The sequence below is a fragment of the Stegodyphus dumicola genome, chromosome X1 (assembly GCF_044657685.1).
Source record: "Stegodyphus dumicola isolate Sdum_Otavi_A_Nest chromosome X1, ASM4465768v1".
In the NCBI taxonomy this organism is placed as follows: Eukaryota; Metazoa; Arthropoda; class Arachnida; order Araneae; family Eresidae; genus Stegodyphus; species Stegodyphus dumicola.
This window is the reverse complement of record NC_140780.1, coordinates 190,211,720-190,224,946: the sequence shown is the minus strand read 5'-3', so window position 1 is coordinate 190,224,946 and position 13,227 is coordinate 190,211,720. Positions and strand designations below refer to the sequence as shown.

Below are 13,227 nucleotides of genomic sequence, written 5' to 3'. Positions count from 1 at the left end.
TGAGATCCAAGAATCAGTGGCGCCAATACTTAACTAATTTTATTTTAGTTAATGTTATCCGTATGTGAAATTCTTCTCAAATATTGCAAATGTAAAACTACACATTGAAATAAATGTGCTATGACTGCCTGAAAATGTACTATTACTGCTTAAGATGTTTGACTGCTTGAAACAGCATCTATAATCCCAGCAAAGTATTCAAACTCACCGAAAATTATTTACTCAAGCTGTTGACACTTTGAGAATTCCTTCTGAATTCTTTATATCTTAATTCTTTATAAAATTAAAATATAGTTTATTAATATAATTAGTAAATTAAATATAGTTAATATATATATAGAGAGAGAGTAATAAATGTATTTAGAATACATATATTTATTTAATTTCGCATAAATATAGACACAAAACAGTAAGCCATTAATACATGAAAAATAATTTGTTTTCAGATAGGGATGAGAGATTTGGATGTCTATGTTTAAAGCATAGATTTCATCGCTTTTGAAGCGAAATGTTAGGTGACGTTGCTACTATTAGCATCGGATTTTAAGATAGCATTCTCCATTTATAGATGAGAAACAAATATTGTTATTTACGTGGTGATATTCAAGTTCGTGGGGACAACTTTAGGACTTTTTTCCCTTTGTTTTGCTTGGTTTACAGCTAGGACGAAGTAAATCGCAGTATTCATCTCCTAGAAATACTACTGGAAGCAGTAATGAAATTGCTCAGACTGCAACTAAGCCTTTTTAAACATCATAAACCGCCTTGTTCTTAGATACAAAATATGCATTCTAATGTTGTACGGAAGCTGTATAAAATGGAGTGAATAGAATGTGCACTTCATTTTAATACTTTAATTAAGAATTATATAACTTTTAAATAATATTTTGTTTTAGAGTATGTGAATCCGTTGTTGCAAAATTCTGATTTACTTACTTATGAATTTGAATTACTTTAGTTTAACATATTAATTGAAAATAAATTTGTGCATTCGCATGAAACAAATATTATTTGAAATACTCCGTACGTTAGCCGTAATGGGTAGTTGTGCTTTCAGCTTGCCAGAATTATGCTACAAATTTCCGTAACTATAAAGAAAAATTTAACAAAATGTACGTTATTCTTGGAATGCACAAACATTGCAAATTTTCTATGTGTGTGTGTAAGTGTGTAACTGTCATTATTTCAGTCTGAATCACATTGTAAAATTAAAAGTTTTATTCAGAAAAATGTGTGCATTTAAATCGTTTGGCATGTCTAGTTGCATTATTAATGATGCATGAAATCGAAAGTGATGGCGAAATAATATTAAATCCTTAATAATAAATTTTGAAATGAAGTATTGTTTGTTAGTACCGTTTTATTAATTATAACTAATGAAACCGTTTCAGATTGAATTAATACATGGAAATGTATTTTTACTTTTTAGGCCTTAAATAAAAGTACTGAATGTGAGGAGTGTAATTTCTTATCGAAAGCCAGAGATAAAATTCTTTATAAGCATTTTTATCTTTATCTTTTCGGTAATATCCCTCATTAGAAATACTGCTGATTTTACTAATTTTAAATTATATACAATCACTGTTACTTACCTTTCTGGATTGGATTTGTGCGGCATACATTGCTTGTAGAAAATGAGACTGACCCTCTAGTCGGATGCCATCTTTAAAAATTCGTAATCTGCCCATTCCATGCTGGAATTTTGAAAAGAAAAAGGTGCTTAAAAATCTTTTAGAAACAATTTGATAAAAAAGTGTCAAGAACAATGGAACAGAGAAAAATACGGAAGTTTTAAAATACGATTATTTGCTTCTTAGAAATCTAGTCTTTTTGATGGAAGTGTCAACATTATATATCTACATTATATATTATTACATCTGCATTATTTTTTTCTTTTATCAAGAAATTAAACTTAAATTTTTAAATATAATACTGATGCTTATATTAGTCTAGTTTTTCTTTGATACTTTTCTATGCTGTAAGGAACAAACTGAACGAATTCCTCCCCCTCCCAGTGGCAGGCTGTAGTCGTTTATTGGCAATGGCCACTACTAAGGCTGGAAGCGGATTTAGTATGGAGACACGTGGGCCAACGTTGCCTCCTATGAAGGGACGAACAAATTACATCCACGCCTTCTCCGTGCCCTTTGATACAGCACTCCATGCCCGGGCCCTTTTACATAGTAGTCAGAGGCGCTAACTACTTTCCTGTCTGGGCGGCCTGAACGAAAATATAAACGGATGCCTGTGTATAACAGTGCTTTATTTTGACTATACGTCATGTGTTTATGCATTTCAGGTATGATTATATTTTTTGAAACCAGAATATATTGACTAGATTTAGAGTCTTCTTAAGAAACTTTAATATCTCATTTTGCATTTTGTATATGTCTGGGTTAGAAAGTTTTACCACTAGGTAAAGCCTTTATCGATAACAGTATTTTCACGAAAAACAATAAAAATATACCAAAGTTCAATTTAATAATGAAAGTTTTAAACAATTTATAAATATAAAAACTATAAATTTGACTCAAAATATTTTAAATTCCTCTTGCAGAATTTCTTTGCACGAAATTTTAACCATAGCTAGTCAAACAATTATAGAAATACTTAAGTGTTTGGAACTTTCAACATAGTTTTGAAAACTATTATTATTTTTAATATTTTTAAGTGTCCTGATTAGTTAAATTACATTAAAAATAAGCAATGGTACGGATTTCAAAATTTTAATATTTTTTAATAATTTCCCCTAGATTTATTGTATTCTCAAATCCAAAACGTGCTTTTCTGTGTTTTGATATTTTGCTGCATGATATGTAATTATTCTTTGCAAATATTTCAAAACAGTGAGTTACTATTTTTCTTACTTTATGGCCAAGCATACGAAAGAAATAAAGATTCTATGACTGAATTGAAAAGTTTTACGTTGTAAGTTTTTATTTTGGCTGCTTGTATAGTTCTACTTCAGATTCAAGATTTTCAGATTCGACTAGAATCCAAACAAGTACAAATAGGAGTTAGTTTCAAAGTTTATAAATTAACCTTTGGAAGCTTAGCCATACTGCTTACTCATCTGTGCGTTTCTGCTGCTTGTATTAGCTTCACGACAAAAATTTGCTTGCTGTGATTCTCCCCACTGATCTCCTGGCATTTCAAAGGTTTCTAATTAAAAATAAACATCAGTATCCGAATTTTCAAAAAAGTATGCAACGACTCATTTCCTACGGCATAGATCTTTGTCAAGCGTAAGATTTCATACTGCATAAATTTAGTGAGCGTTTGCCTCCTGTGAATATGTACAAAATGACACCACTTGTAAATTTTATAAACTGTAATAACCTTTTACAACTGAAATAACTCTATGGATACCTACCTCTTTAGCATTATAATTACAGTTCTTTATACAATTATGTTCCCAGTACTTATTAGTTATTTCATTATGTTTATCTTTACACTAATTATGTTTATCTGTATCTTATTTTTGTTACACCAAACCAGATGATCTATTTAATTTGTGAATTTCAAATTGTATTGAGACTATATTGTAATCTCTTTATGTCCTAAATTGTTATTTTTGATAAATACTAGACACGGAGTGTTGTGGGATTGCACAATGTAGGGGAAGATTGTTATCGATGGGCCACGTTTACAAATGATCCTTAAAATCGTCAAATTCTACAATTCTACAGTTTTGTACACGTTAGTAGTTCATCTCCAATTGCTTATACTGGTGGATCAAAAATTGAAGGAAAAGTTGGCTCCGCAGTCTATTTTCATATTACCCCTTCAAATATCATGAAATGAAAAGGCCATCTCCATAATAATAATAGTGTTTTCCATACGGAATTGTCATCCATAAAAGCAGCGATTGAAATAACCATTCTCAAAAATCTCAACGAATTTAGCATAAAATCTGACTCCCAAGCAGCTATTCTAGCTATTAAAGAATCTCTTACCTTCCTCTCCATTGATATCCGACATAAATTCTATTCTTGGCAAAATTCCAAACTACAAAATTCAAATTTCATGGATCAAAGGACATAGTGGCCATTTTGGTAATGATGATTAGCCAAAGAGTGCAGATGAATTAGCCAAAGATGCAACTATTAATCAAGATGGTACTGAAATCATCATTCCGTGGCCTCGCTTAAATCTCAAGTACCAATTAAAATAACTTGCTTTAAAATCTTGGCAAGATTTGTGGGACAATGCTCCACAGGTAAGACGCACATATAACTTGATCCCCAATGTAAGCTTCGTATCTCTGTACTCGAATCCTTCATTAAATTATTTTATAACAGGACACGGACACCCTTTCCCACATATTTCTACGCAAGAAATATGGCGAACTCTGATATTTGCATATGTGGGGAACAGAGAACTCCTGATCATTGCACTTTCTCATGCCCCTTAATTGAGGATATTCCCATAAAATCCCCACGAACTGATCTCCTGGCATTCCAAAGGTTTCTAATTAAAGATAAACATCAGAATCTAAAGTTTCAAAAAATTATGCAACGACTCCTACGGCTTAGATCTCTGTCAAGTGGAAGTCTACATACTGCATAAATTTAGTGAACTTTTACATGCTATGAATATGGACAAAATGACTCCTCTAGTGAACTTTATAAACTGCAATAAGCCTTTATATCTGAAATAACCCATGGACACCCACCGCTTTAGCATTATCATTACAATTCATTATAACATTGTGCTGCCAGTACGAATTATAATTATCTCAATCTGCTTACTAATTATATTTATCTCCTATTTTTGCTGCACCAAATCAGATGTTCAATTTAATTTGTGAATTTCAAATTGTATTAAGACAATTTTGTTATCTAATTATGGCCTACATTATTATTATTATTATTTTTAATAAATACTGGATGCGGGGCGTACGGTGGGATTGCACGGTGTACCATAATAGGCAAACTCCATAATAGACCATTTGGAAAGCTTTAGACTACGTAAATTCTTATAAAACTTGCAATTCCCCCCCTTTTTAAAGAAGTTAGTATGGGAAGGCTTTATCAGTTGACCTATGGTTCATTGTTGGTGTCCCACATACTTTTATCTGTACCTGTACACATATCAAGGAATAAACATTATAATTATGAAATGTTCAGTAAATATCAGAAAAATAAAACATAGGTGCCACTAAGGAAACCGGTCGTCTTCACTAAACCGGGGAGTTTCTGTGAATGGGTCGGTAGCTCTCTTCGTTTTAATAGAGTATCACCTTAACACAAGCCAGTAAAATGTTTAAAACTATTTTTGAGCTTTATTCGTAAATATAAAAGCTGGTTAGAAACTAACACAGACCACTGAAAATACATTGAAACGTAATGATAGCTTCGCCTTATTCACAAGGATTTGGATTTTAGAATTTATAATCATAAAATAGGATTAATGTGAGAATCTACGAAATAGCATTGAATTTTGCTTATTAGAAACAATTTAGTGAAATGAGAATTTAAGGGTAATTTATAGTTAGGCTAGAACAAAAAGCCCAGAATAAAAATAACTTGAGAATTTTCAAATAGCGTAAAATAATTATTAAGTCTACTATACCGTCAGATGGACATATTAATAAATATTTTCATTTTGGATTTTACTTTTTTTATACACAAAGTCGGGCGGGACTAAGATTCATGCAACAGTCTTTTGCAGTTAGTTTGGTGAGCTAGTACTTTAGATTTAATAACATACACTGGTGTGCAAAAATTAAGGACGAAGTCGAAAAATTAGCATATCAACTGAACGAAGAGGCAGAGCGGACAGAAAGACCAATCAGGAGATTAAGTAAGGTGATGTACGGTAGCACATGCGCAGATATGCAGGTAGACGTAATGGGGAGTGTCTGAGTAGTATAAAGCATGTTGTCGGTGTAAGATCAGTATTTCTGGCAAAGAGATTGCACGCCGCATAGCAGTTAAAATCACACCGAGTTGCTGCCTCAGCGAGAAATGGCGAATAATCAATCTGTTAGACGACATCTGGATGCTTTTATCCGAGGTCGAACCATTGGGAAGTTGGAGGAAGGCCGTAGTGTGACAAGTGTGGCTGCAGAGTTCGGAATTGCTCACAGCATCGTTTCACGACTTTGGAGACAATTTCAATTTTGGAGACTACAGGAACAGCTATCCGGGGGTTTAGTAGTGGTCGTCCACGAGGAACCACACCCGCAGACGACCGGTATATTGCCTTACAGGCCAGAAGAAACAGGCGGCAGACAGCGGGAGAAATCGCTAGACACACGACACAGGCGACTGGAAGACCGATATCGCGTTTTACCGTGGCCAGAAGACTGCACGGTGGTGGTCTGTTTGCACGACGCCCTGTACGGTGTGTACTTCTAACGCCTGCCCATCGGAGAAGGCGTTCTCTGTGGTGCCGGGAACACCGGAATAGGAGAGACAATGAATGGGGACGAGTACTCTTTACAGATGAGAGCAGATTCAGTCTGAGTAGCGATTCTCATCACATACTCATCTGGAGAGAGTGGGGAAGCCGCAATCATCCCTCGAACATCATTGAAAGGGACAGGTATGGAGGTGGCGGTGTTCTTGTTTGGGGAGGCATCATGCTTGGTAGTCGTACAGACCTTCACATCTTCGACGCAGGTTCAGTCAACGGGACCCGTTATTGTAACGAGATTCTTCTTCCATATGTGCGTCTTTTTAGAGGCGCTATGGGTCCGCAGTTCCTTTTCATTGGACAACAATGCACCATGTCATCGCACAGTAACTGCCGAACAGCTCTTAGAGAGTGAGGATATTGAACGTATGGATTGGAAGGCACGATCTTCGGATCTCAATCCCATCGAGCATGTATGGGAATTTCTAGGCAGACGCTTGGCAGCTCGTATCTTACCACCAGTAACGATTCCGGAGCTTCGATTGGCGCTGCAAGACGAATGGGCAGCAATGCCTCAACAACTCATTGACACCCTCATTCTCAGCATGGGCAGACGCTGTGAAACCTGCCTAGCAGTCAGGGGAGATCATATCCCCTAATTCAGAAGTCAAACAAAAAAAATCAGCGTTATATTTACAAAATTTTCACAGGACTAGTTTCGATGGTTTTACCGAACCACCATCTTCAGCTGCAAAACCGCAAATGAACAAGATAGGAAATAATGATTAGATAAGATAAGGAAGCCTGGATAAGAATAAGCAAGTGGCGCAATCTGTTGGCGAAACCAGAACTAAAACATAATTTCTCTAAAAGCCGAAGGCAAATTTGGATTGGAATTAGGATCGTTAACTAGAACAGAAAGATTTTTATGAATGTGAAATGCCTCTAGAAAATCCAGTTCTCCAATGGAAGATGTTTTTTGAATAACTTTAGCAGCAGAAAAATTGAAAGTGTGATTTTTGGACCAACAATGTTGAGCAACAGAAGACTTCTATGTTTCCTTTTTTCTAACATATGCCTCATGTTCTTTGACGTGAAATTTCAAGGCTCTGTTAGTTTGGCCAATGTAAATTAAACTACACTGGCAAGGAATCCTATAAATACCCCAGGAATTCATATCCGGAATGGGGTCCTTGAGTATAGAAGTCCGAATTTTATTGATGGGAGAATAAACAACCCGAAAGTTAAATTTCTGCAAAATATGTGCAACTTTATAGCTAATTGATGGAAAGAAGGGAATGACAACAGAATTTTTATAATCTCCTAAAATAAGAGTGTGGCTTTTAGTGTGTTGAGATGAGAATTTTTTAACTGCTTGATTAATAATGTTGGGTGAAAAGCCCCTGTCAATAGCTATAGCTTTTAAATAATTTAGTTCTTCATCAAGGGCTAGTTTGGAGGAGCAAACTTGAAGAGCACGGAAAACATAGGAATAAAATGAAGCTAACTTTTGTTTAGTCGGATGACATGATTTAAAGTGTGGTGGAAGGCAAACCGATGAAGGTTTACGGTAAACTGTAGTACTGAAGTTGGATGTGTTACGTGTGACCAGAATGTCGAGAAACGGAAGAGAATTGCAAGTCTCAAGTTCAAAAGTGAACTGAATAGCAGGATCAATAGAATTCATTGTTGAAAGAACTTTATTTAAATCATCTTTACTACCTTCAAACAGGGTAAAAGTATCGTCTACGTAGCGGAACCATGCCGGGAAGTTTAAAGTTTCAAACAATTTTGATTCATAATAATGCATGTAGATATCAGCCAGGATGGGACTGAGGGGGCTTCCCATGGCTAATCCCTCAGTTTGCTTTTAATATTTATTTTGGAAAACAAAATGTGTTTGCTTCAAACAGAGTTGCGTGAGAGAAATTAGCTCATCAATTTCGATGCAAGAGAAATGAAATTCGCGAAGTCTGGTTTCTAGACATCTTAATGCACCCTCCACTGGGACACTGGTGAATAATGATCTTACATCAAAAGAAACCATGAGTAAATTACTAGGAGAAATGTTTTTAACCTTTTTTACAAACTCTATTGAATTTTTTATGGTGTAAATGTTATTGTCTAATAGAGTGGAAAAATCATATCCCCTATTAAAGAACGGATGTTTCTTGCTGGACACCCATCACAGGGATGTTTCGGCCTTCAGTCGCATTGCGCTCCATGCTACTTTTTCAATTAAGCTTCTTTTTATCCCTCTGATTTCTCTTTTAGTAAGTGTTGCTTACATTACTCATGTCCTTACGTATTGGGGATCTTACGGTATTAAATGTGTTGATTTGGAAAGCTTTTGTACAAAGTTATATTGAAAAAACCGTCTCGTCCTTAATTTTTGCACACGAGTGTAATAGTGTAAGCTACAAACTGTTAACGCTAAGTTTAAGTATGGGGAAAATGAAACCAGACTTTGAATACGATATCAGCATATTACGTAGAGCAAAGAGCGATCAGTGTACTTCACATCTTAATTCAAATTATTCTTTACAAAATCCTTTAAATTATTACACTGATCCGATCATTACCATAACAGACCTTTTAGATCATTACCATAGCAGATAATTACTATGGCCGAGAATAACGAAGTTAAAAACTAATTTTCTTCAAAATTTAGTCAACCTTAGAAAATAGACTTCGACCACAATATTCTATTCGCAACATCCAAGGTGATAAATGTTTCATGTGGGATGATACCACAGAAACTATTAGATGGTCGAAAAGAGAAAACTGTTTACTGTTGGTGATTTATCCAATAATTATGAGGGAGCCGTAGATTCTTTTATTCGAAATAAATTTATATAATAGCATGAAAAACGTATAATAATAACATTGTAGAAGAAAAATTAACCGAAGTATCTAAGGCATTTTCCTGCAAGGTGCTTTTATCAAATTATATAACTGGCTATTTATAACATAATGTTTTGTATGGCAGAATGAATGCTCCGCACATTTTACTACGGGTGTTCAAATGAAAAGGTACGAAACGACACTATAGATATACTGAAGTCTTTATTCACAAGTAATCACCAAAAGCCTGAGAACAACTATCCCGCTGTTTCACGAGCCGAAAGATTCTATCTTCCCAGAATTCCTGTAGCTGTGACAGGAGCCAGTCCTCTACTGTGTCCTTCAGCTCGTCGCCCGAGTTGAAGCGCTTCCCTTTGAGATGTCACTTCTCACCAAATCGTTCACCTTGTCGATGTGTTAAGCCGTGATTACTGTTTTCACCTGATCTGGTCTTCGGTCATCACTCAGACACTCCGAGCCTTCACGAAAACTGGCACTCCACTTTCTCACTGACTTGTTTGGACTCACAGTCTGCTCCGTAAACGGCCACCATCTGGCGATGAATATCGGTTGTTTTAATCCCTTCCACAGTCAGAAATCTGATAACATCTAGGTGCTTCTCAATCATCGAATTTTGCAATGTCAACGCCAACATGTCATCACACCCACTGCCGCATCAATTGGACGGAACACACAATTGCCTACTTCACTCCGGCGTCATGTGCGGGCGCTTGTTAATGCGCACGACCACGTCGGCTATGGCATTAACGTCCTTAGATGTTTACCTACATTATGCCAAAGCGGCATATTCAAATTTCAACCGGTTTGGTTGTTACCACGTTTCGTACCTTTTCATTTGAACACCCCTTTTATTATTATCATAGTTATTTTTCTACAGTAAAATGTCAGTACGTAAATTAGAAATTCATCGAAATCAGATATTCTAATTCAATTAGAAAGTTATAAAAAGAAGCCATTGATTCATGATGACATGTTAAGAGCATGCCGAAGTAAAATAGAGCATATCATATGGTGAAAATGTGTTAAATTCGAGAGAATTATCCATCTGTCTTATATACATAGAAATACAAATAATTTTTAAAAGGAAGATTTATAATCCTTTCAAGAATTGTCGCGCAATATGACGCTGAAAATTGATCAGTAAATATATAAAGAAGAAATTTAGAACCAATTTCTGAAGATAAAGAAAGGAAAGGGGGGGGAAGAAAAGGAAAGAGCTAAAGGGTGATATTTTACACAGTGCTTGCCTTGCATCGGGAAAACTAAAAACTAAGAGTAATGTTGAAGATTAACAACAAAGTCTGATAAATAGCCAATCTTTTTAAATATTTAAGATATACCCTCAAGAGAACTGTAGTTCTAGACAATGTCTGAACATTTTACAGTCGTCAAACAGTATTATTTATTACGTTTTTGGAGATTCCTTGGAAGACCTGTATGCTACGTAAGGGAGATGCTATATGACTTTTAACAATATGAAAGTGGCATTTAATTTATTTAATTCACTGATCTTCAGTTTTCATTTCATTAGAAAGCGAAAAATTTTCAAATGTAATGAAACATCTATACAGATATTTTATTACATTTCAAAAATCAAAGCATCTAAAAATTGATAGAGAAGGGTTAGAAATAATCAAAACTTAAAGTCATTGATCTAAATTAAAAAATATATATATAATTATCTAAAACACAAAAATATTTTCCAAAAAAGAATGAAGGCTCTGGGCACATTGTCAGGCGCAAGCAATTATCTTTCATAAGACTCTAATAGAATTTGCGTAATGTATACTTATATGCACATGCGTATAGAAATTAAAAATTGCTTCCAGGTAACGAAAATGTAAGAGAAATCGCCAACATAAAGAATCGTCTAAAATAAAAAAGAATAAATAAATAAATAAAAAGAAGTTTAAAAACTGAAAATCGAGAAAAATAAGGGATACCAGAAAATTTCTAAAAAGAACATAAGAATCATAGAAGGAAATATAAAAGAATATAGAAATAACTATCAGGAAAAGAAAATAAAATTAAGGTGTAACTATCAGGAAAAGAAAATAAAATTAAGGTGTAACTTGAAAGGATCTTGAAAATCAATACATCTGTTTAAAGCTTTTCGTGTGAAACAATTGGATCCTTGAGGATTTATTGTTGCTGATATACTCAAAGTTTCATTGTAATGCTAGAGAAGACATTGTTAGAATTAGCCTTATAACCAGGACTCTAAAAGGAAATTCATGTAATCAAAATTTTCGATATTTATTATATTTATACTAAAATACTAATTTTTCACACCACATATTTTTTAAAAATTTAGACGAATAAAGTATTTACTTCTTAAAAGTAATGTGGTAACTTTAGTAAGAAATGTTTTTTATAGTTTAAAGTAAATGCAAGTATCCCTGAATTAATAATTATAATTTACAGTAATAACGCGTAACAATTTCTCAGAATATCGCTTTAAGGCTCATAAAGAAATTAAACAAATTTTAAAGTTTTTAATTTAAATTCCTACACGCAATCGTTTAATATACTGATAAAAGTAAAGAAAGAAGACAAATGGCAAATGACAAATATGCAAAATGACAAAAATTATAATTATTATTTATGACGTTGACAGAGGAATATCGAAGAAATTTTTAAAGAAGCAATACTGAATCAAAAACGTTGGTTGCAAATTTAATATACATAGACCACACAGAGACTTTTGTGTCTGTTTTAATTATGTCGATTTTTCAGAGATAATTCTCGTCTTAAATTCACTCAGCTTATTTTAAAACGCATAGCTATGACAGATCTACGATTATCTAAACTCCTTATCTTAAAATTTATTTTTGTGAGTTACTGCCAAAAATTCAGACTATAGTAAAAAATAAAAAAATTAATAATATAATAGACATTATAAAATTTTTAGAATATTTGTGCACTTACAATGGAAAAATCCATAACCCTTATGATCCATATAGTTAAGGCTAAATTGATGATCACCATAGAAAACAAAATGATGACTAAGAAATACAAGCATCGTTTTCTCCAGCCATAAATTCCTATCCTATATACGTAGGGGTGTGAAAGGGGATCTCCGGACGTATTTTCCGAAAGGGAAGCTCCAGGAGGAGGACCACCTCCCCAGTCATGAGATGCTGTTGATGGCGCAACCAAACCTCTACCTGGAAAACAAAAATAAATCATTGTATGAAAGACAAAGATTTCCTATACTATAGATATTTTATAAGCATATTTGCGTGTGTAAATATTATAGCTAAACTAGAAAGGTTAAATACGTAAAATAAACCCCAAATTAATTTTAATAAACTACTTATCATTGTGGGATCTTGAGTAACAAGGCCTCGAATGCGCTTGGTAAGAAAGGCCCAACATTTAACAAGTTTGGATTGAGATGCTATATAAGCCAAACTGCCTGAGTTATAACATCCTAAAATAAATAATTATTGTCTGCCTACTTCAACGTCCCTCCGGGTGTCGACTAGGGGCCAACTCCCGGCGATCTGGCTAGGATCTGTACGCAGACAGACTCGACTTCTGGGGTAGACGGTCAGTCTTCAGCGTGACTAGAACCAACCTTTATTCGAGGACCGTAGTCTCACTGTCTTGTCTGCCCCTTGGTTATGGGAATGTCATATGGTTTGATATCAGAGGTTGTCTTTGGGGGGTTTGGCTCCCCTTTGTCAACACTCGGGGTCGGACTAAAATGTGCTTTATTCTTTACTCTGTTGGTGGATGCTTGCCGCCCACCCTTGACTTGCGAAACTTATTCCCAGACTGTGTATATCATATAAAATCCCCCGGTTTTGACCGGGGGGGTTATGTCTCCTTGGATCACCTCTAGGGGTTCGAGGCATTTTACTGCGTAAGGCATTTCATAAGCCAGGTCTGGAAGCTCCTTCTCTCTAGTGCGCTGCTCACTTTGACGAAGGCATTGAGGGCAAAGTTTGAATGACACTGTCTTTCAGGCGCTTGCTGCCCACAGAATATTTCAGACCA

The 13,227-nt window shown here is 34.7% G+C and overlaps 1 protein-coding gene across 2 annotated transcripts in view; it reads right to left on the bottom strand.

Annotated features, from left to right (window-relative positions):
- Positions 1-13,227, bottom strand: part of LOC118181027 (delta-sarcoglycan-like) — a 392,038-nt gene that overhangs the window by 111,844 nt on the left and 266,967 nt on the right. For both annotated transcript variants that reach the window (XM_035350101.2, XM_035350100.2), the window contains 2 exons: positions 12,154-12,392; positions 1,593-1,694 (listed from right to left, as the gene is read on the bottom strand). In XM_035350101.2, coding sequence (XP_035205992.1) covers positions 1,593-1,694; positions 12,154-12,392 — 341 coding nt within the window. The remainder of the gene's footprint in view (positions 1-1,592; positions 1,695-12,153; positions 12,393-13,227) is intronic.